The sequence below is a fragment of the Entelurus aequoreus genome, linkage group LG25, assembly GCF_033978785.1.
Source record: "Entelurus aequoreus isolate RoL-2023_Sb linkage group LG25, RoL_Eaeq_v1.1, whole genome shotgun sequence".
NCBI classification, from domain to species: domain Eukaryota; kingdom Metazoa; phylum Chordata; class Actinopteri; order Syngnathiformes; family Syngnathidae; genus Entelurus; species Entelurus aequoreus.
In genome coordinates this window covers 15,724,449-15,749,588 of record NC_084755.1, presented here as the reverse complement: position 1 = coordinate 15,749,588, position 25,140 = coordinate 15,724,449, and the positions used below count along the sequence as shown (strand labels likewise).

General features: G+C 36.5%; 2 protein-coding genes across 2 annotated transcripts; both read left to right on the top strand.

Moving 5' to 3' along the window:
- The first annotated feature begins 1,521 nt into the window (after positions 1–1,521).
- On the top strand, positions 1,522–4,991 carry LOC133642400 (metalloproteinase inhibitor 2-like). Its single transcript, XM_062036562.1, has 5 exons — positions 1,522–1,758; positions 4,174–4,256; positions 4,323–4,425; positions 4,517–4,629; positions 4,696–4,991. Exons 1-5 carry the CDS (start codon positions 1,629–1,631, stop codon positions 4,843–4,845), a joined length of 579 nt encoding a protein of 192 aa, XP_061892546.1. The 5' UTR covers positions 1,522–1,628; the 3' UTR covers positions 4,846–4,991.
- Positions 4,992–12,627: 7,636 nt separating this feature from the next.
- Positions 12,628–16,350, top strand: LOC133642294 (metalloproteinase inhibitor 2-like). The gene is made up of 5 exons (XM_062036412.1): positions 12,628–12,833; positions 15,620–15,699; positions 15,765–15,867; positions 15,972–16,084; positions 16,142–16,350. The coding sequence occupies exons 1-5, from the start codon at positions 12,752–12,754 to the stop codon at positions 16,292–16,294; spliced, it is 531 nt and encodes a 176-aa protein (XP_061892396.1). The 5' UTR covers positions 12,628–12,751; the 3' UTR covers positions 16,295–16,350.
- Positions 16,351–25,140: the final 8,790 nt, after the last annotated feature.

Sequence of the window (25,140 nt, the reverse complement as noted above, 5' to 3'; positions counted from 1 at the left end):
TAGTGTTTATAAGAGTGTTTCAGTAGTGTATGTAACAGTGTTTCAGTAGTGTATGTAAGTGTCTCAGTAGTGTAAGTGTCTCAGTAGTGTTTATAAGAGTGTTTCAGTAGTGTATGTAAGAGCATTTCAGTAGTGTGTATAAGAGTGTTTCAGTAGTGTATGTAAGAGTGTTTCAGTAGTGTTTATAAGAGTGTTTCAATAGTGTATGTAAGAGCATTTCAGTAGTGTTTATAAGAGTGTTTCAGTAGTGTATGTAAGAGTGTTTCAGTAGTGTTTATAAGAGTGTTTCAGTAGTGTATGTAAGAGCATATCAGTAGTGTTTATAAGAGCATTTCAGTAGTGTTTATAAGAGTGTTTCAGTAGTGTATGTAAGAGCATTTCAGTAGTGTATGTAAGAGCATTTCAGTAGTGTGTATAAGAGTGTTTTAGTAGGGTGTGTGAGAGAAAAACATTTCAGTTGTTTATGTGAGAGCATTTCAGTAGTGTATGTAAGAGCATTTCAGTAAAGTGTATAAGAGTGTTTCTGTAGGGTGTGTGAGAGAAAAAGATTTCAGTTGTTTATGTGAGAGCATTTCAGTAGTGTATGTAAGAGTGTTTCAGTAGTGTTTATAAGAGTGTTTCAGTAGTGTTTATGAGAGTGTTTCAGCAGTGTATGTAAGAGTTTTTCAGTAGTGTATGTAAGAGTGTTTTGAGTAGTGTATGTAAGTGTCTCTGTAGTGTAAGTGTTTCAGTAGTGTTTATACGAGTGTTTCAGTAGTGTATGTAAGAGTGTTTCAGTAGTGTTTATAAGAGTGTTTCAATAGTGTATGTAAGAGTGTTTCAGTAGTGTTTATAAGAGTGTTTCAGTAATGTATGTAAGAGCATTTCAGTAGTGTGTATAAGAGTGTTTCAGTAGTGTATGTAAAAGTGTTTCAGTAGTGTTTATAAGAGTGTTTCAGTAGTGTATGTAAGAGCATTTCAGTAGTGTATGTAAGAGCATTTCAGTAGTGTGTATAAGAGTGTTTCAGTAGTGTATGTAAGAGTGTTTCAGTAGTGTTTATAAGAGTGTTTCAGTAGTGTATGTAGAGCATTCCAGTAGTGTTTATAAGAGTGTTTCAGTAGTGTATGTAAGAGCATTTCAGTAAAGTGTATGAGAGTGTTTCAGTAGGGTGTGTGAGAGAAAAAGATTTCAGTTGTTTATGTGAGAGCATTTCAGTAGTGTATGTAAGAGGTAATTCTGAATAATGTCCCTAACGGCCCCTCATACTTTCGCCCCAAGTTGCTATGGAAACAGCATATTGAGCGATAATTCAATTTGTCTGCCTTGCAACAAGAACCGGAAAAAACTATTTTTCCTGTTAGCTAGCAAAAAATCTGCTTGCTTTTTAACATAACGAGACTGTGTTGGATTTTTTTCTTCTAATTTATAGTTACAGTAAGTAGTTGCTGGGTGCACAAGCATTTTTTTTAAAATAGGAAAAACGTCACAGACGGATGTGTGCAAGGGTGAAATCAATCATCAACATGTGATGGAGAGTGTGGGAGGAGTCTGCAGCAATAAAAGGCTGCTCATCCGCCCTCCTTAAGAAATTATTTCCTGTTGAACTTCTTGTCACCGGATCTTCTCTTTGTTAGCTACATTTCCTTCCATGATGAGTTGGATGAAGTGTTGTGTGTTCCCCCTGGTGCTGCTGTGCATGTGGCAGCTGCAAGAAGGAGCACACGCTTGCTCATGTGGTTATGACCATCCGCAGATGGCGTTTTGCCAATCCGATGTCGGTAAGTTGAACCTTCAAATGTTAATTGTTAATCGGTTGTCTGTTGTACATAATTGTTTGCCCCCATTAATTATTTGTGTATGTTTACAAGAAGGAATGTTGAACGTGGTCTAAAGTGTGGCTAGCTATATTCCTTAAATAATGCGCCAATTTTCGTATATTTTTCTAACCAATCATGTGTGATTTGTGCCAAAAAAAAGACTGGTGAAACCAACTTTTAAAGGAATTTTTGCATTACTTACAACTCATAACTAAACATGTTCAGTTAGCAAAGGGACATGGTACGGAGCCCCTAAAGGGACATGGGGGAATTTTTTAATTTTTAATTTTTTTTAGATATGTATCTCGTATCTCAAAAGTTTCTTGTGCGCACAAGATACATACTGTATCTAAAAAAAATAATAATAATAATTCCCCCATGTCCCATGGCTTCGTGACTTGGTGTCAGTAATAGACATTTTTTTTCTTCAGCAAAAATGGCTTCCAAGGTTCGGAAAGTAACACATTGGCTTTTCTTTTCTTTTTTTGTTACACGTCGTTCAAGTTTTTTTTAAATTTTTTAGGGAATGTGTTGCCTACCTTTATTGACTACTTTCGGTTGAGTTTCTGTTTAATTCGGGGGTCAGCAACCCGCGGCTCTTTAGGGCCGCCCTAGTGGCTCCCTGGAGCATTTTTAAAAAAGGATTGAAAATGGAAAAAGATGGGGGGACATTTTTTTTTGTTTGCGGACAAACCTTCCCAATTGTTAGAAAGCCCACTGTTTAATATGTTTGTGTGTATGCTTCACTGATGAGAGGATTTGGTGAACATCGTTTTGTCCTACTAATTTTGGCGGTTCTTGAACTCATCATAGTGTGGACTATGATGCAACAGTTTGTTTACATGTAAAATCTTCCACTCCTTCTTTGTCTCATTTTGTCCACCAAAAGTTTTATGCTGTGCGTGGATGCACAAAGGTGCACTTTGTTGATGTTATTGATTTGTCGGGGTGCTAATCAGACATATTTGGATGACTGCAAGCCAATCAATGCTATTTAGGCTAGCTTTATGTACATATTACATCATTATGCCTCATTTGTAACTATATTTGAGCTAATTTAATATCCTTTACTTGTATCCTCTTTGTATATAATTTAGTTTTGCATGTCTCATGACACATTGTCTGTATGTAATATTGGCTGCATTTCAGATAGTTGTTTGTGTGCCATGTTGTTCCAGACCACAGCAAACATAACCTAGCTTGCCAAAGATTGTAATGAATTTATTAAAAAAAGACAGCCTGCCATTTCTCTAAAGGCCTTAGTGGCCACATGTGTGGACAGCACCTTTTTAACTCTAATTTCCAAAATTGTGTACACTACTGAATTGGGGTCTTATGGCTGCTTATGTGGACACTTCTACTGCCATCTGGTGGTGTCAGAAGAGTATAACATACAATGGAATTTGGAAAAAAAAAGAATTAGCATGTCACTAAACATGAAGTACATGTGTGTGTACTTATGGACTAAGTACATCATATCAAAAGATGATTCTTAGTTTTTATTCTAATTAGGGTCCAATAAGCCCAAATAGCAAAGAGAAATAAAAAAAAGCATGAAAAAAAACAGCTTGGGCCTTAAGAGGTTAACTTGGACACTAAAAGCCAGTCATGTCCAGGAGTTATCTCATCTTCTGAGTAGCCTTTAATTTACTAATGGTTTCTAATGTTGTAAAAATGTGTACAATAAATATTACATTTCAACATTTCTGTCAACGAAGATTTGCTTCAGCCTGCGACACAGTCATTTTGATAGTGGGTTAATATAGCTAATATAGACACTTATATCATGTGTTGCCTTCATTATAAGACTTATATACAGCTTTTCATTTTTTGCGGCTCCAGACACATTTGTTTTCTTGTATTTTTGGTCCAATATGGCTCTTTAAATATTTTGGTTTAATTAAATGCAACAATTGCTGTTCGATGTAATAACCCAACAACACTGTTTTTTAAATGTTTTATTTTTTTTTACTTCCATATATTCATAGGCTTTTAAAGGAAAAGTAATGTTAATGAAAGATTACCTATGAGTTGTCATTTCCTCTTGGCTTTGTGTTAAAATGGTTGCCATGAGTGCTTTGCTAAAATAATGCATGCTCTGAACGCCCATTTAAGTAGCTTAACATTCATTCAATGTAATTGAGCAATATTCTGGAAAGATCTAATCAAACTAGTGGACATGGTTTTCCTATGATACATTGAGGACTATGCATGATCTACGTTTAAGCATTTATTTTGGCACTAATGCCAGTCAACTCCGCTTCAATTTATGAGTCCCCTACATGACTTTATGATCAGCAGATGCCTTTTGTTGGTTTTAGGGAATTTGTTTTTAATTTTAGTCAAAGATTAACTAGCTTATCTTTTTGGTTCCAGCCATCAAGGCAAAGGTGGTTGCAAGGAAGGCTGTTGGTGGTAAATTTAGCGACAACATCAAGTATGACATCAAACAGACCAAGGTTGTTAATTATAGTCAATTTGTATGTCAATGTTTGCATGCATTTTTATTTTGTATTTTTTTCTAGATATTTAAAGGCCCCAACATACACTTTACTACCTTCTACACTGGATCCTCCTCTGCAGCATGTGGTGTGAATCTGAACAAAGGTGTACAATATTTCATCACAGGTAAAAAAAAAAGAAAAACAATTGGATTTACGATTTAAAAACTATTCAGTTTCTAAAAAATGTGTTTTATTTTATTTTTTTTACATTTCAGGCCATCTTGAGCCTGACGGGACACTGCGCGTCTCATACTGTAACTTTGTTGCTCCCTGGAAACGCGGCCACAATATCCTGGTAGAACGTTATAAGAAGGGCTGTGATTGCAAGGTAAACAAACCTGATTGGCTGTCAATGACATTTTATTCAAATCCTAATCTTTGCTTCATCCCTCAGATCACTCGCTGCTATGGTGACCCGTGTGGGGACCGCCGCCCAGATGAGTGCTTGTGGAATAACCAGCAGGACAAACAGTCTGCTTGTGGAAAAAGAAGTGATGGTTCTTGTGTCTGGTACAAGGAGGCCACCTCACCCACAAAGGGTTAATGGATTGAAGACTCCAAAACGCCACCTTGCAGGAAATAAACAAAATCACAAATCTATTTAAAGCAATGCAGTGTCTTTTACTATGTTGAGTTTGCATGTTTTTAAAATGACAATCATGAGTTCAGCAAAAGTACTATCTCAATAAAGTCGCCACAAAAAACTGTTTTGACTGTTTTTACATGGATGTCACAAGCAAAACATGTAATTATGAAACTTGGTTACGCTTAAATTAGCTTCTTGGCATGTGGTTAATTCCCAAATATGAAATGAAACAGGCTATTATCTTCTTTGCCAGTAAAGTCATCTTCTAAAATGTTTTTCAAATGTCATACACCATGAGCTGACCATTTAATTTGAGTAACAGTGAAACTGTCAAACTAGGACATGTTTGACGTGGGTGACTTAATAGCTCGTAGAAGGATTTTATTGGAGTGGAAATCACAGCATGCCCCCAAGGCCTCCCTGTGGCTTAAGAACCTCATGACAAACACATTTCGGGAGAACATCCGCACCGTAACACAACATAAACACAACAGAACAAATACCCAGAATCCTTTGCAGCACTACCTCTTCCGGGATGCTACAATGTGTGTGTGTGTGTGTGTGTGTGTGTGTCTGCGGGGCGGGGGGAAGGGGGGTGGTGGTGGTAGCAAGGGGTGTATTTTGTAGCGTCCCGGAAGAGTTAGTGCTGCAAAGGGTTCTGGGTATTTGTTCTGTTGTGTTTATGTTGTGTTACGGTGCGGATGTTCTCCCGAAATGTGTTTGCCATTCTTGTTTGGTGTGGATTCACAGTGTGGCGTATATTGCTAACAGTGTTAAAGTTGTTTATACGGTCACCCTCAGTGAAACCTGTATTGCTGTTGATCAAGTATGCATGCATTCATGTGTGTTTGCGTACAGAAGCCGCACACATCTTGTGACTGGGCCGGCACGTTGTTAGAATGGATGAATGTGACGACAGCTCGTAGAGGACCTTAAAGGCTGTGCCTTTAAAGCACGCCCCCAAGACTGTGGTCCGGGTGGACTACGAGATATAATGACTGATGAACACCTTCGTTCAATAATGAAGGTTGCCTCAGCTCAAAGCCTGAGCCCCGACATTAATGAACTAGCATCCAAGAAAAGATGCCAGGTATCTGGCTTGGGCACATCAGATTAGATCAGTGTGTTGCAAACTGAGCAGTAAAAAGGCCTGAATGGTTGATTTATTCATTATTTTATTTTCAAATGTATTAGCCTGTGGAAAAAGTTAATGTTGATATTTAACTCAGAAGGCTGCAAATAGAAAAGAGGCATTCAATTTTTAGTTAAATTGTATTTGATATGCCATTCATATTTTTTAATTATAATAATAATTATTATTATTTGAAACTCGATTTCGCATGTCACTATAAAGTTATATAAGCCTTGCTTGTTCAATATTATGTAGTAGTGCAAAACTTGTTTGGGTCCCTATTAAAAGGTTAATTTGTTCAACCTTGGCCCGCGGCTTTGTTCAGTTTGAAATTTTGGCCCATTCTGTATTTGAGTTTGACACCCCTGATTTAGAGAAAATTAAATATAATCTGAGGGGTACACCTAAACAATTTGACTTTACCTGGGGCTGCATAATTAGTTACATAGCTAAATTAAAGACACTATAGGATAAATGTGACTCACTGTTGACAATGAACCTTTCCACTTAATTCAACTCTTTTTTTTTGTTTGTTTTGTTTTTATTCAGTGACACTTCTCTGTATGTTTTTTATTCTTTATTTTTTAAATTATCTTTTTGGTCAGTGTGATTCTCTGCTTGTGGTGAAGAGGAAGGCAGTACATTGCTACCCACAGTGACTGAAATGTAGGGGGTGTTATTCTACTTTTATTTTATTTATTTTTTTGATTTTATTTTATTTCTGGGAAGGAGCAAAAAAAAAAAGTCAGTTTTCGCAGTACCTATATTATGATTTCCCAATCAAATGAATAAATAAATATCATTAAACAAAAAAAACAAAAAAAGGGTAACTTGTGAGCCACAACACTGTCACCTTGTTCTGCAGGAAAGAGCCGAAGATAATTTAATTTTTGTCATTTGAGTTTTTATGGCATTAACTCATGTTCTCAAGGCACTTTTCATATGATGTAGAAGCATGTTCCTCCAAGGTTTCTCATTGTCATCCCATTGGGCTGAGTTTTTTCTTGCCCTGATGTGGGATCTGAGCTGAGGATGTCGTTGTGGCTTGTGCAACCCTTTGAGACACTTGTAATTTAGGGCTATATAAGTAAACTTTGATTGATTGATAAATATATTCAATATGCCCTTCAAGCCTCACATTATTTTGATGCAAACTGACTGGCAAAATATTGTACTTTGTGTATTCAAAACAAGTGTCGAGTTTTGACATGACAATCTTAATCTAGCTGGCCTGACGTGCACAGGCTAATACTAGCTTCCGTTTTTGATAAAACACAACTTAAAGAGTTTGTGGTAATAATCAGACCTTGTTTTTCTTTTTTCTTTTTTTTTTTATTACATTTGGTGTCATGCATGCTTTTGCCTTTCAAAATATGGAAAAATTCCTTGGAAAATGGGAAGAAATTAGGGATTTTCCTTTTCATCACAGGTTGCTGTATATATAAAAAATCCCTAGATGGGATTTATTGCCAGATCTTGAGAAACCATTCCTTTTGTTTAAGAGCCATTCAAAAGACTATTGTTTTTTTGTCTTAGTTAAAGCAGTTACAGGAAACGGATTAGAATAATTCAGATGTATACCAATTTATACTCTATTTGAGGGATATTGATTCTCATTTTTTTGCTTGGAAGCATTCTATAAGGCAAGGGTGGGCAACCTACGCCCCGCGGGCCACATCCAGCCCGGTGGTCCCTTTAATCCAGCCCGCCAAATGTTAAAACAGAATTGAGAAAATATTTGTTTTTCCCCAACAAAACTAATACTAGACTTAGGGCAGGGGTCGGCAACCCAAAATGTTGAAAGAGCCATATTGGACCAAACATACAAAAACAAATCTGTCTGGAGCCTCAAAAAATTAAAAGCCATATTACTAAAAGCATGTTAGCATCGATTAGCTTGCAGTGACCAAATATGCCTGATTAGCACTCCACACAAGTCAATAACATCAACAAAACTCACCTTTGTGCATTCATGCACAACGTTAAAAGTTTGGTGGACAAAATGAGACAGAAAAAGAAGTGGCATAAAACATGTCTTAGAAAGTCGGAGAAAGTTATACATGTAAACCAGGGGTCACCAACGCGGTGCACGCGGGCACAAGGTAGCCCGTAAGGACCAGATGAGAAGCCCGCTTGCCTATTCTAAAAATAACTCAAATAGCAGCACTTACCAGTGAGCTGACTCTATTTTTAAGTTGTATTTATATACTAGCAAGCTGGTCTCGCTTTGCTCGACATTTTTAATTCTAAGAGAGACAAAACTCAAATATAATTTGAAAATCCAAGAAAATATTTTAAAGACTTGGTCTTCACTAACTGACAAAGAAACAGATAACAGATTTGGTGTCCAGTTCAAAGTGTGACATGATTTATTTAAAAATTTGAGAGTTGACTTTTGTATTTTACATGAGTTATTATTTGTACAAACATGGTGCAAAGTAATTCATGATTTGTTAAAAAATGTTAGTGGCTAGCTAGTTAAAATGGGATATTGTGATTTCACAAGACTGTCTTAGAAGTGATCATTTGAAAATGTTCAATTTGAAAAATGTGCACTTAGAGAAAATATGAAAATAAAGTGTTGCATATTGATATTGATCTGTTTCTATATATATTTATTGTGAAAAATCATTAAGATGATCAGTGTTTCCACAAAGATAACTATCATTAATTATTAATAATAACATAGAGTTAAAGGTAATTTGAGCAAATTGGTTAGTTCTGGCAATTTATTTAAGTGTGTATCAAACTGGTAGCCCTTCGCAATAATCAGTACCCAAGAAGTAGCTTGGTGACCCCTGATGTAAACAAACTAGGGTGAGTTCAAGGACCGCCAAAATTAGTAGGACAAAACGGCGCTCGCCAAATACTTGAATCAGTGAAGCATGTTTAATATAAACAATGTGATTTATAACAATTAGGGAGGGTTGTGTCATGTTTGTCCTCCTACAGAGACCATATTAAAACAAAAAAAATTTTTTTTTTCCCCTCATCTTTTTCCATTTTTCATACATTTTTGAAAAAGCTCCAGAGAGCCACTAGGGCGGCACTAAAGAGCCGCATGCGGCTCTAGAGCCGCGGGTTGCCGACCCCCGATTTAGGGGGATCAACAACACGGCTCCCGCTGAAAGAGAATGTAAGTGTTAACCATGCAAATGGTATTAAATGGTTATTTGATGTTCTGATATATTATTGAAAATAGATGTATTATGATTAAAATAGACCATGTTTCAGAAGTCTACTCTTAGCTCCAACAGATAGGATATGCTTTTAAATGAATCATGTGCTTGCCCGGCCCAAAAGCCAATGTGGCCCCTGAGCCAAAAAGTTTGCCCACCCCTGCCATAAGGTGTTACCTGCTTTTTCAGTAAAATTACAATAAAAATGTTTTTCCTTACCGAAAAAATTTATACAAATACACAATCTACAGATGATTTCAGTGCAACACAATCTTACTGTAAAAGGTTCTACACAAGAGCATTTTAACAATACAGAAAATGAACAGCCGACAAATAAAAATTAGGACACTATACTTGCATTACCACTATTTTAAGTGTTGTAATATTTCTTTTTACTTTTTATTTAGTTTTTTTTTTTTTTACCCTTTTTTTTTGTTGTGGCTCTAGTCCAGTTAGGGGGATGGATATGAAGGCAGAGTGGGTAAATTACTTATAAAAATGGCTCACAACATCATATCAGTTCTGGTCCACTTAAAAGAACCATTAAAAAAACGTGACTCGTTCAAACGTTACATACCTATAAGGTCAAGTAAAGTCAACTTTATTTATATAGCACGATTACAACAACTTTTAAATTGAACCAAAGTGCTTTACAGGTTAAAAAAAGCAAGCATGTCATTCTTTCCTGAGATATCCACTCTGACCCACACATAATGCATAAACTCTGCTAAAGGTACATGTATTGTGTGGTTTAGAATATATAAATCAAACACAAACCTGCATAAAACTTCTGAGTGAGGACCCTCGTAATATTAAATACATGAAAATAAAAATGGGCTGTGACGACAAGAAGGGAAAGAAGGACACAACATGGAAAAGGTTGATGGGGATTGGCGCTGCATTGGAAAAAAATGCGTAATTTTTTTTTAATACCAATGAAAAAATACCAGCGATGCTTTTGCTTTGGTAAACTAATAACAGTCTGTTGTTTTTTGTGCTCCTATACCGAGTGTCCGTGTCCTTGCTCTGCACTGTGGGGCAGTGGAGCCTTCTAGAATTGAATGTCTGCCTAGCAACAAGAAACTGGACAAACACATGACCAAAAAAAAAAAAGTTTTCTTGTTAGTTAACACAAACTCTGCTTGCTTTTTTAAACGTACATGCATTGTGCGATTTAGAACATACACTGTACATCAGGGGTCACCAACGCGGTGCCCGCGGGCACCAGGTAGCCCGTAAGGACCAGATGAGTAGCCCGCCGGCCTGTTCTAAAAATAGCTCAAATAGCAGCACTTACCAGTGAGCTGCCTCTATTTTTTAAATTTTATTTATTTACTAGCAAGCTGGTCTCGCTTTGCCCGACATTTTTAATTCTAAGAGAGACAAAACTCAAATAGAATTAGAAAATCTAAGAAAATATTTTAAAGACTTGGTCTTCACTTGTTTAAATAAATTCATTAATTTTTTTTACTTTGCTTTTTATAACTTTCAGAAAGACAATTTTAGAGAAAAAATACAACCTTAAAAATGATTTTAGGATTTTTAAACACATATACCTTTTGACCTTTTAAATTTCTTCCTCTTCTTTCCTGACAATTTAAATAAATGTTCAAGTAAATTTATTGTTTTTATTGTAAAGAATAATAAATATATTTTAATTGAATTCTTCATTTTAGCTTCTGTTTTTTTGACGAAGAATATTTGTGAAATATTTCTTCAAACTTATTATGATTAAAATTTAAAAAATTTATTCTGGCAAATCTAAAAAAATCTGTAGAATCAAATTTAAATCTTATTTCAAGGTCTTTTGAATTTTAAAACATTTTTTTGTTCTGGAAGAAATAATGATTTGTCTTTGTTATAAATATAGCTTGGTCCAATTTGTTATATATTCTAACAAAGTGCAGATTGGATTTTAACCTATTTAAAACATGTCATCAAAATTCTAAAATTAATCTTAATCAGGAAAAATTACTAATAATGTATCTAGCTGTGTGTTTGTGTAATGTGTTTTTTTAATTTTTTCAAAAAGATTCGAATTAGCTAGTTTTTCTCTTCTTTTTTTCGGTTGAATTTTGAATTTTAAAGAGTTGAAATTGAAGATAAACTATGTTTCAAAATGTAATTGTCATTTTTTTCGTATTTTCTCCTCTTTTAAACCGTTCAATTAAGTGTAAATATCATTAATTACTAATAATAACATAGAGTTAAAGGTAAATTGAGCAAATTGGCTATTTCTGGCAATTTATTTAAGTGTGTATCAAACTGGTACCCCTTCGCATTAATCAGTACCCAAGAAGTAGCTCTTGGTTTCAAAAAGGTTGGTGACCCCTGCTGTACATCAAACACAAAAAATGTATACTGTAATTTTTCTATTTTTTTAAATAGTTTATAAAACTGTAGAATTGAAGACATTGTCTCTAAATAAACAATCCGCCTGTTATTTTAAGTAATATGCCAGTAATGACAAACTATGTATATTTCTATTTTTTTACAGAAAAATACCAAATTAATTATACAGAGCATTTTCTGTTTTCTTAAATTACTTTCAAATTCATGTAAAATTACAGTAATTATCTTTCATTAAATATGTAGCTTGTTATATAAAAGTCTATGTCCATACTAACAATCTAACTGGAATAAAGGTATTATTCTGCAGAACTGTTTGCATCGTCACTTTATTAAAGGTGGTTGATCTTAACAATTCAGAAAAAATCTGTAAAATAATGGTATTTTTCTGTGGAACTGCAAGCATTGTCACTTCATGAAAGGTGTTTGATTGTAATAATTTGGAAAAACTCCGTAGAATAAAGGTATTTTTCTGCAGAACTGTTTGCATCGTCACTTTATTAAAGGTGGTTGATCTTAATAATTTAGTAAAAATCTGTAAAATTACGATATTTTTCCGTAAAACGTTTCATGAAAATTTTTGTAAATATAATGTTTTTGATTATTATTTGGTTTACAATGTTTTACTTTAATTTTACGGTTTTCCTTTGGCAGCCGTAGCTAGAATTTTTTTTTGCAGTGTAGTTGCTGGGTGCACACACATTTTTTTAAAAACATTTTTTAACTACAAAACGTCACAGACAGGTGGTGAAGTGAAGTGAATTACATTTATATAGCGCTTTTTCTCAAGTGACTCAAAGCGCTTTACATTGTGAAACCCAATATCTAAGTTACATTTAAACCAGTGTGGGTGGCACTGGGAGCAGGTGGGTAAAGTGTCTTGCCCAAGGACACAACGGCAGTGACTAGGATGGCGGAAGCGGGGATCGAACCTGCAACCCTCAAGTTGCTGGCACGGCCGCTCTACCAACCGAGCTATACCGTCCCGGTGTGTGCAAAGGTGAAATCAATCATCCAACTGTGTGAGTGATGGAGAGTGTGGGAGGAGCCTGCAGCAATAAAAGGCTGCTCATCCACCCTCCTCAAGAAAATAGACCCCAGACTCACCTCTGCGTTACTTCTCTCAAATCGTCTCTTCTCAGGTACATTTTCTTCCATGATGAGTTGGATGAAGTGTTGTGTGTTCCCCCTGGTGCTGCTGTGAATGTGGCAGCTGCAAGAAGGAGCACAGGCCTGCAGATGTCCTTATGACCATCCACAGACGCAGTTTTGCCAGTCAGATGTTGGTAAGTTCAACGTTAAAATGTTTTGGTTGTACATAATGTTTTCCTCCGTGTATGTTGACAAGGAACGCTGCTAAATGTGGTCGAAATGCGACAAAAAACGGAATCGTCCCGTATTGAGCTGCCAAGGTTTATTTAGTTTTCATGTTCTGGATTTGGTGTGCCCTGTAGAGGAAAAAAGGTAAAGCGTGACATCACACGCAAGTTTTGACAGAGCAGTTTTGCAACAATAATCAACATCATTTACTTTTATTGTTGTTACTTATGGAGTATATTGTGAATAAATTGAGAACGGCAAGTGAACAAAAGTTTTAGCAACTTGCTATGTAAAGGAACAGGGGTAGGATTTAATAAACTCTGTCTTCCTACTCCTTTTTGAACATGTTGAATAAACTGAAAACTGATGTATCATGTTGCATGCATGCTTGTTCCGAATAAACTTAAACATGCACTGAGCAGGTGTGTTGTCAGTGCAGCAGATAATTAAAGTGTGTAAAAGTTAAACTACAAGTTGTGGTCTATGGTTGCAAAAGGCATAATTATGGGAGTGTTTTGTTTAGTCACTGCAGGTCCTGCAGGTCGAGTATGTGCCGTCTTTCACGGATCCACTTTGCACCCTTTTGATGAGCATATAAACATTTGTATGCTCGTACAACACTTCAAAATATTTGGAATATCTATATGTGGAGTTAAATTATGGAATATCAAAGCACCAATATGATTCAGTTTAAGAGACTGTTCAGACTACAAGTGTTCACAAAGTACACAGAACAAGAATTATGATTAACATTTTGAACTTTTTTGTATTGAGACAAAGATTATTTATTTGTTTAGTTACAATGGTATATTTATTATTCACTGTTATGTTACAGAGAACAAGAACATTGGATAAAATTGCTATGGTATTAAAAGGGGTAGGATTAAATAAGCTCTGCTTCTTCCTACTCCTTTTTGGACGTGTTGTAATGAAACAACTGGAGTAGTGTGATGCATTACATTGTATCGTATGTTCGAAATTAACTGGAACTGAAAAAGATCTGTGGCTTCAACTATTAGTGGTGTGCGATGGCTTTATTTAATGACAAATTACCACGATATAGCATAAAGACAATAGCCACAGAGTGGAGAGTTCCTTCAGCACCTATTAACCTTCTGTTTAGTCATTTAGCACAAATATATTATTGAGTTTGCCATGTATTTATATGAATCCCAAACCTGTGCATCTAATTAAATTATGGTTGGAGTGGAATGTTTAAAAAAATAAGTTACTTGAGTAATCCACAAAGGTTGAATGGAAGCAATTGTGAAACCTCTTAAGAGTTCAGTTGCCTCCATTCAACCTTTGTGGATAGTAGAAGACTCCTTTCACACAGGCTAAAACAATTTAGGTCGACCAGCCCTGCAAGGTGTCCCTTCTTTTTTGTAGTCTTACACTTCCTTTATTGTCATTTAAATTTGAACTTTACAGTACATATAAGAATGAAATTTCATTGCATTTGCTCGTTGTTTTGCAGGATAAAAGGGCAACAAAGGTGCAGATATAGATTTACTGTACAGATAAATACATTGCACTTTTGCACATGCATCCACGTTTAAATGTAGACTTTCTTTTGTCATTCAAATTCAGTTTACGGATGTATGTTATTGTTATAGTCTAGCGAGTTAATCCAACCGTAACTATATAAATTAAATGATGACATTTATTTTTCCAACAATGTCATACTGTATCTACTTTGTGCCAAAAAGTCTGGCAAAACCATCTTTTAAAGATATTTTTTTTTTCATAAGTTACAGCTCCTAACCATATTTTCACAGCTAGCTAAGTAACTTGGTGTTTTTAATGACTATAATGAAGATTTTTGTTTTTAGAGAGAAAATGGATAAGGGTTCGACAAGTAATACATACACTCAAATTTTAGTTTTACATACCAGCCAAGATATTTTTGACTGCTTTACCGTAGGTGTTTTTATCAAGTTTGGTAGAGGAATGTAGCCTGACTACATTTTGACATTTCTGTAGGTGTTTATCAAGTTTGGTAGAGGAATGTAGCCTGACTACATTTTGACATTTCTGGTTGACTTCCTGTCTAACCGGGGACATTTCTTCAATAAGACTTAATCAAAATAACGGCACTGTTTTGACCTTAGACTTAGACTTCCTTTTATTGTCATTAAAATTTGAACTTCGGAGTACGGATAAGAACAAAATTGTGTTGCATTAGCTCGTTGTAGTGCAGGATAAAAGAGCAAAAAGGTGCAGATATAAATTACTGCACAGATAAATATCTTGCACTTTTGCATATGCATCCAGGTTTATGGATGTATGTTATATTGTCTTTATATTCCAGCGAGTTAATCCGTTTTTTGGGGGAAATTGAGGGAATTATTATGATGCGTTCAAGAGTCTTATGGCCTGAGGGAAGAAGCTGTTACAGAACCTGGAGGTTGTGTTACGGAGGCGGCGGAACCTCTTTTTAGAGTCCAGCAGTGAAAACAGTCCTTGGTGGGGGTGGGAGGAGTCTCTACAGATTTCCTGAGCTCTGGTCAGGCAGCGGCTTTTTGCAATTTCCTGGATAGGAGGAAGGGGAGTCCTGATCTTTTCTGTCTTCCTCACCACTCTCTGCAGAGACTTCCAGTCTGACTTATAATATAGCTTTCTATTTCTTCATCTCTTTAGAGAAATTAAACTATACCAGTCAATTGGAGTTCTCACATGACTGTTTAGCAGATGCCTTTTATTGGTGTTTGCTTCAATTCTAGTCAAAGATTGACTGACATTTTCTTTCTAGCCATCAAGGCAAAGGTGGTTTCAAAGGCAACGGCCAGTGAATTGAAGTACGACATCACTTATGACATCAAACTGACCAAGGTTATTTAATTATAGTCAATTATGTCAGATTGCATGCAAATTCTAATTTATATACATTTTTTCAGATATTGAAAGGTCCTATCAGGCACTATGATACCATCTGCACTGCACCCTCCTCTGCAGCATGTGGTGTGACTCTGAACAAAGGTGTAGAATATTTCATCACAGGTAAAACAAAAAACATCCTTGGGTTTTATGATTTGAAATATTTCTTACTGCTAGAGTATAAATTGATCAGTTCAGCTTGTTTGACTAAAGTTTCTCAATTGCAGGCCACTTGAAGCCTGACGGGTCGCTGCGTGTTTCATCCTGTAATTACGTTGTACCCTGGAAGAGCAGCCACGATATCCTGGTAGAACACTTTATGATGGGCTGTGATTGCAAGGTAAGCAGAACTAATTTATGGTAAATGTTTAAATCCTAACCTTTGTTTATTATCCAGGTCACTCGCTGCTCCTCTGTGCCGTGCGGGATCGGCAGCCCAACTGAGTGCTTGTGGTCAAATACAGTTGATGAGCAGGACAAACAATCTGCTTGCATCAAGAAAAGTGATGGTTCTTGTTCCTGGTACGGGGAGGAACCTAATGGCCATTAAAGACCCTAAACTCTCAAGCAGAAAATGTCAGATACAAATAAATTCATTTAAAGAAATGAAGTGTATTTTACTGTTGAGGGTTTTTAAAATGGCAATTGGTTAAGCCATTGGTGGTGTCAGGTCTATTCTACAGAGGCTTAAGCCTCAAACTTTACAGTTTTACTAAATGCAGGAATATGAATTAGAATATAACCTGTTGTTTTTCACTATTATTCATTTGAAGACAGTACTTATTATCCGTTCCATCAGTAACACCCGCATTACTGTATGGGAAAACCCAGTCCACCTTTTCACTGTTACCTTAGCAAGGTCGAGCAGGATATCGTTAAGGCTAGTTCAGTGCGTTGAACACTGCTAGGTAGGTTATCCAATTCAGCTTTTTTTTGTTTTTGTCAAATCTGATTTTGTATAGGCCACATTATAAAAAATTATGTCCAGACTCCAATGTGAATGCAAACTGACCCAAACACAGACATGGCGGCATGACATCACACATCCTGCAGTGTTTACTGAAGTAAACCTGCTTCAATTCTACTCTCAGTACTGGCACATTAGTGGCTATTTTAAGGATTCTGTGGAATCAATGGTCTTGTTTACATTGCAAAACAAATCTGATTATTTTGCCCTCAAGTGATATTTTTTTTGCTAGTCTAAACTCTTCAAAGTGATCAAATCTGATCTTTTTGCATCAGTCAGGCCACATCAGGAGGTAGTCCTGAATCTGATTATCTGGGGCCGTACTTATCAAGCTTCTTAGAGTGCCATTTTACACTTAAGTCCTGAGAATTTGCGAAATTTAGTCCTACTCTCAAACTTAAGAATAAAAGCTTTTTATCAATGTTCTTAAGTCTAAGAATCACTCCTACTCCATATTTAAGAGACCTTCAGAGGTGTCTTAAGTGGTTAGGAGTTGCCAGCAGGGGATGGCACTGAGGCGAGAGAGACGTGCGCGAACGTTCAGGGAACGGAACAATGTTTTTTTTTTTGATGACGAGCAGCTGATCAAACGGTATCGTTTAGACAGAGCGGATATTATTTTTGTCACAGATTTAATACTTTTCGATTCCTTGTTGATTTCTGCATGTGTCTGCAGTGGGCTAGTATATATAGAGCCACCCACACCAGTTTCAAATTAGTTGCCTAATTAATGAATTGGAAAGAAAATGTTATGACAGTAGCGTATGTGTGTGGCCGTGAGGTGAGTGATGTCAGTGAGTGTGTGGGCGATAGAAAAGAGGGAGCGGTAGCGTGAGTGCCGGCGGGGACTAGTTTGTTTTGTATTATTTTGTAGTTTATTGTCAAAATATACACTCCCATTGTCCACTTAAATATTTCCAAGATATTTCTTTATTCTTAGACAACGGATTCCCTTCCGTGATTGGTCATTTCTATGGACACAGAAATTACGTCACCTAAAATTCCGTTTACGGCACATAGTAATGTCGTAATTCAGCTCTGAGTGTGACACTTAAGATTCAGTCCTACACTTCGCTGAAAGTGTGATTAAGACGCTTGATAACTAACTTTTAAGTGCAGCTTTCAGCGAATAATTTATTTACTCTTAAGTCAACTCTTAGCAGACTTCTTAGGAGTAATTCTAAGAAGCTTGATAAGTACGGCCCCTGATCTTTTCAAATGTGACTTCAATCAAAACGCAATGTGACCTGAATGTGACTTTTTTTCCATCAGCTTAAGGCGAGCTAGGTCATTCGTGCGCTGGAAAGCCAGAGAAAATTGATATTTCATCACGTGGTTTCGATATATAAGACGACCAAGTTTTCGATCCATCACTTGTCAATAGTGCGCAAATAGGCTATAAGTAATATTTAATTTCCAAAGAAATAGAGATTGTTGAAGGACCGGAAATGACACTGTGGCGCATTTGCCTACATGTGAGTTGAAAAATAAAGTTCACATAGATCCACTCTGTCTCTCGAACAACCATAAAAAGATTACAACCCCCCCCCCCCCAAATATATTACAGTGTATATACAGCCATTCATACATTATATTTAATTTATTTTCACATAAAACAAAACATTTTAAGGTGTTGCTGCTTTTATTTTACTTTGTAGTAGTAGCTACTTCCTGTCAACTTTGTTTTCACTATTGAAGTGCGCATGTAAAGTGACATCGAGGCCACATTAGGGCTGTGCACGTTTACACTGGAGTCAGGTAAAAATCATATTTTACTTGCAGTGTAAACAGTCAGCTGGAAAAAAATCCGATTCGGGCCATTTTGGTCTGCAGTGTAAATGTCAAAGTCAACATTTTCTGAGACTATAAAAATGGAACCCATTACCTCCCTGCTTGGCACTCTGCATCGAGGGTTGGAATTGGGGGTTAAATCACCAAAAATGATTCCTGGGCGCGGCCACCGCTGCTGCTCAATGCTCCCCTCACCTCCCAGGAGTTGATCAAGGGTGACGGGTCAAATGCAGAGAATAATTTCGCCACACCTAGTGTGTGTGTGACAATCATGGGTACTTTAACTTATTTTTAACTACGGAGAAGATTATGAAAGACGTCTCTCTCAGTTGTGGGGACATTGGCCTCAATGTCTGCTCTGAAAAGTGTGTTATAGAACATTGACGTGAGTTCCTATAACATTATTTTCGCCTGTTTCTGCTCATTCGTCAACTATTTTGTATCGGTCTATTTTGGTGAGCTTATGATGAGCGTCATTATGCGACCGGAGTGCACCATAACTCTGATTTGTAATATAAAACTCATGTCTTTCATATTGCTGACAGAAAAATAACTTCCATACCGTATGATAAGCAAATCCCACTACTACAGCTTTGCAGTATAGGTGTGCTACTTAAACTTAATTGATGTAGTTTGGTAGTGGTGTGCCGTCAGGGCCAGCAAGGCCTTCTCTGCTGGCCTAACATAAATCATGATCATTTATAAAAGTGCTTTTTATTTTGAATTGACTTTCCATAAATATATAAAAGTATTCATCATATTCTCTTCATGTCATATTAGGCTCCAGTGTTGCTCTTTTAAGTAAGAGCTTTTATCCAATCAGAGTACTACCAGAGGCTGTGCAGTTTAACCAATGGAGGACACTCAGTTAACAGACAGTTGCGATAGCCGATCAGATCACAAGTTGTTGACAGTAGCCTTACGTTAAATATGACTGTGATTGGATACTCACTTGTCACTCCCAGGTATCCAATCACAAGTTGTGATTTACGAAAGCAGAAAGTGGCACCGGAGCGACACCCGGCCAGCGGAGAAATCAGCGGTACTCACTTTTTTAACCAACAAAATAGCAGAGCAAAACGTTGATTAGGTGTCAGATATAATGGTTTGCCTGCCACTTCCACTCTAATCCACCAACTACGAGCGGTATTGTGAGTTCAAATATATTTTTCACATTCAAGTTTTTTTTACAATTATGTTTGTTTTGAGAGGTTTATTGATTTTTAAATGCGCCAAAAAATTGCCCTTTTTGTACAAATGCAATGCACAGTAGTGTGCAAGTTTGTTTCTGTATTTTATTTTTCAAGCCGTGGTCATGTGGCGACATAAATTATGGTATTTTGAGAGGTAATTATTGAAGTTGGACTAAGTACACTGCAAAACCTGAAATCTAAGTAAGATTAAATATCTCAAATAAGGGTGATATATGCTTATTTTCTGTCTGATAAGATCATTCTTCTCACTAAGCAGATTTTATGTTAGAGTGTTTTACTTGTTTTAAGTGTTTTGGACCTAAATTATCTCAGTAAGATATTACAGCTTGTTGCTGAGATTTCTTGACCTATATTGAGTAAAACATGCTTGAAACTAAAATATCAACTGTTGCAAAGCTGTGTCATCAACACTCACAAGTATAAAACTACTTTTTTAAAGTAATAATTTCTTATTTCAAGCATGAAAAAAAAAATCATGACTTTGACACATTTGTGTCTCATAATTAAAACAGATTTATTATTTTCAATGAAACAATAGAAAACACGTTCTCCTATAGTAGTACAGTTGGCACAGTACAGTAAACTGACAGTTAATATTTAAACATTTAACATGTGACATCTCTGACAATTTTGAACAGAAATAGTTCATGCACATTCAAATAAAATCTTCAAAATTACAATTAAAACATTTTTGGCCGGGGGCCGGGCTGTATATATGCACACTAATTGACTGAAAGAGCACGCACTTGGCGCGATGATGTCATGTTGTCGATGGAAAATGCATTTTTAGACCATATGATTTGCCTGAGCGGCTAGGAGACCCCGAGAGTAACAAGCGGTTGACTTGTTGCCTTTCCATTAAGAACAATAAATTAGTTTTTAGTATAAGTTTGCTGGTTTCAAGAAATGTAATGTCGAGCGTATATCATTATGTCAAGATAATGGCACTAGCATTTACTTAATTTAAGAATATTTTTCAACCTATTGAGCGAAAATGTCTCTCTTTTTTTTTTCTACCAAGAAAAGTGCACTTGATATTAGTGAGAATATACTTATTTTAAGGTATTTTTGGGTTCATTGATGTTAGCTAATTTTACTTGTTTTGGAAAATCTTGACAAGCCACATTTTTTTGTTCTATTGGCAGATCATTTTGCTTAGTTCAAATAAAATACCCCTAATTTTTGTATTTTTTTTTCCTTGTTTTTGAACACTGACTTTTTGCAGTGTAGGACATCGCTGAAGGCCTGTGTGGGAAACGCACGGCCCACCACTGTAGTTTAATAGCCATAGTGTTATGTTAGAGTAGTGTTTTGGGGGTTCCGAAGACTGGATGCACTGACATACTCATAGGTGGAGTTTTATAGGTGTTTTTTTTATATTCACTTGGCAGGTTATTGTGATAGTCCATATCACCTATCCCTACTTGCCAGGTGTGGCCTGTGGGCCTTAAATTATTACTATTACAGTAATGACAGGAAACAAACAATATTGCTTTTCAACCATTTTGATGTCTTCAGTATTTGCTGTGTAAGTCTAATATAGTAACAAGTTGTAAGCAGAACTATCTTGCAAATGCAAACATTCTGAATCAAAAAGGTTGTGCACCGACAACATATCTTTGGGTGGACCTCCAGCCCCTGTTTTCCAGACAAAAAAGGTTCTTTCCACCAGAACCTCCTCTGTTTTCAGTTCAACTCTGTAGTGCTCTGCCAGTTGGTATACACTGCTGTCATCTGTGCAACGTTTCCCTGTTTGCAAGTTGCCTGCTAGCTTTTCCATGCAGCAACACTGTCTTTATGTGTTTGGGCCATCTCATGCTTACTAAAGATGACTGAAGCTTCCTTGCACTTCCTCTTTCAACCATTTAGATGTATTCAGTGTTGTGTAATGCAAATACAGTGCCAAAACGTTGTGAGCAAAAAGATCTTGCAAGTGCAACATCACAGGAACCTAAGCCCACCCCGTTCTTCAAGCCTAGTGACACTCCTGAGTTAAGCACTAACAAATTACTGCTTCAACAAACAAAATGGAAGATTATGACAAGATTATGACTTATTGCGTTGTCTTAACCAAACATGTCATTAATGGATGTTAGTCAGTCGTAAATAGACTTCTTGGCATGGGTATGGTTCGAAACCGCTTATTGCTTTCCCTTCCTTGCTCGGAAAAATATCCTTTAATATTTAATTTTTTCAAATGTTTGGCATAGACTCAAAACATGTGCTGACCAGTACACTTTAGCTACTGTGAAATTGCCACACAAATGTATCAATCTAGGGGACGTGTGTTAAATGCAATTTGAGCATTTGCAGCTACTTTTGCATGTTGCTGCACTTCTAAGTCAAATATCTGAGCCACAACACTTTGATATGTCTTGGAAAAATTATAGGAAAATTACAAGTTTTTTTCCAAAATTGTTTAAAGTATACAGCCTCAACTCATGTTATGTCAAATAACTTCTTAATACACCTATATTTTGATGCAAGGGAACAGAATACATAAAACCATATTGTAATTTGTGTCAGAATAATTGTATCTCAGTTATCACAAAACTTTGTGTTGCCATGAGTTCCCGGCGAGAGGACAAAAGCTGTCTTTGATCCTACCAAGCAGAAGGCTTGTAAAACTCCCATGTACTGTGGGAAGCGACATGAAGGCGTCGGTTTCTTTGATGTATTGTAATCCACAGGAAGATTTTGTCTTGACCCGAGATCTACAAAGCAGAGAGGAAGCAGGGCCTGACTCCCCTCCAGGCAGGGCCGGCCCGTGGCATAGGCCGTATAGGCAAATGCTAAGGGCGCCGTCCATCAGAGGGCGCCACGCCAGTGCCACAAATGTTGGAGAAAAAAAAAAAAGAAAAAAATTTGGTATTATTATTTCTAAATACAAAAAATAATCCCACGTTAATTAAAATGCAAAGTAAAGCCTATTTAATAGAAATATTATTTTTTACAACATTACGCCCCCCCTCCCCCGCACGGTGCGCCCCCTCGCTTCCCGTATCATGACTCTTTTTGGACTCACCACATCAAAAAACTACACAAGATGTCAAAACGGCCAAAACTGCCAGGTGCCCAGGGAAGAAAAAATAGAAAAGAAGGGGAGGAGAAACGAGAAAAAGACAGAGGTAGCAGGTAGGTAACGTTAGCCTACATAAAATTATTTGTCTGTTACAGAATGTGATAGTAACCTGGCTTAAGCTAATGTTACATGATTCGGCAATTGCTAATCAATAAATAGCTAGTTCTGTTTTAACGTCGGGTTAATATTGTGGAGGGGGCTAAATTGTTATGGAAATAATAATGTAACGTTAGGTAATTACAGTACTCCCTGGTGTACAGTAATTTGTAAGTCATTCTAGTTAATGCAATATTAAAAAGCACAAATAGAGAACTCTGTAGGATCCCCTTTTTGTAATATAGTTGTTAAAGTCATACTGGTTTGATATCTTGTTTTGTGCAGTGCCTTTTTTATATTGTATTTTTAATTTATTTTATGCAACTTGTTGACACGTTTTATTTTGTGTTTATGTATGTAAAAAATATTGTATTTCATATATTCATTTTTTATTTTTTGTATTCATTTATATATTCATATTTTTTTTTTCTCTTGTTAACTATTCTGATTGTTAATTTGCTTTCTTTAAGTAAAAAAAAAGGTCAAAGACAAAGCTATTCGGTTTCTTGTGAGTATATACACTTCACTGCCGATGTGGGGGGGCACCACCTAAAATCTTGCCTAGGGCGCCAGATTGGTTAGGGCCAGGCCTGCCTCCAGGCACCTTTTCTTTGAACTGTTTTGTAACCAAAGGCAGCGGCTGTTTACGACCTCCCTCCCTTAGAAACAGCTGTTGCCACGTAATCAGGGAAAGTCCAAATAAAAGAGGAGGCATACAATCTTTCGTCAGAGCGTGGGACGACTCTGTGCAAGGGTACAGTGTGTACGCGTTTCTCCTCAATTGAGCTAAATTGAATTCTGTCTCTGTTTAATTCTTTGCTTCTTGTCTTGTTTAATAGATGTCATCAGTGTTTGAACCTGACAATTTGTATTCAAAATGGATTGTGTTTTGACATAAATCTTAATCTAGCTCAGGGGTGTCAAACTCATTTTAGATCGGGGGCAACATGGAGAAAAATCTACTCCCAAGTGGGCCGGTTTGGTAAAATCACGGCACGATAACTTCTTCGACAGCCTTCTACTAACCAGGTGAGAGGCATGATTTATAATCTAGAACAGGGGAGTCCAAACTTTTTGACTGGGGGCTGCGTTGGCCTAAAAAATTTGGCTGGGGGCCAAAAGCCGACTGCATGCATGCATATATATATATATATATACATATATACATACATACATATATATATACATTAGGTCAGGAAAAAACACAAAGGCTATTTCATCCCTAACGTATATTCCGCTGTACCCCGGTATTGAGCACTGTATAACAGATAAACCACAGAAACCTTGACTATACTTATATATATGGCGGTATAGCTCGGTTGATAGAGTGGCCGTGCCAGCAACTTGAGGGCTCCAGGTTCGATCCCAGCTTCCGCCATCCTCGTCACTGCTGTTGTGCCCTTGGGCAAGACACTTTACCCACCTGCTCCCTGTGCCACCCACACTGGTTTAAAAATGTAACTTAGATATTGGGTTTCACTATGTAAAAGTGCTTTGAGTCACTTGAGAAAAGCACTATATAAATGTAATTCGCTTCAATATATATATATATATATATAAATATATTATAGGGTGTATATATATATATACTGTATATATATATAACCTATACATATAATAACATTTTTATTCATTATTAGAAGTGGATATTAAGAATATGTGAAAGTTCAACTCCTACTTTGTTTATCTTTGTGACGACCGCCTAAAAGTTTTGTAATCAATCAGAAATATCAAGTAGCTACAATGTGGCAAACAGGAATAAGTGTGGAGAGAGGTTTTTTTTGCATTTTTCCCGTCATGATTTGCAATGGATTTAAATGAGTGTAATTTGGGATTTTTTTGATGGTGGTTGACTGTTTTCAAAAAATATATACTTACAACGTAAGTATATGTTTTTTGCACCATGACTAAGGAAGGTTATTTGGATTCGGCCCTAAACAACCTTCCTACTCCGTTGTTTTAAATGACATTTATTGTCTGGGTGCTTTAGTGCAGACACATCACACAAAAAGACAAAGTGCTCTAGTTTTCCTAAGTTATATTTACAGAAAGTGCTTGCTGGGTGCACACACATTTTTCATTAAAAACGTCACAGACAGGTGTGTGCAAAGGTCTTCTTCTTCTTCTTCTTGTGATTTTTATGGCGGTTGGCAATCAACCTTGTGGTGAACATTACCGCCACCTACTGTATGGAGTGTGGATCGAGGTGGATTCCTACTCTAAATTCTTTTATTTAACCCAGTGTT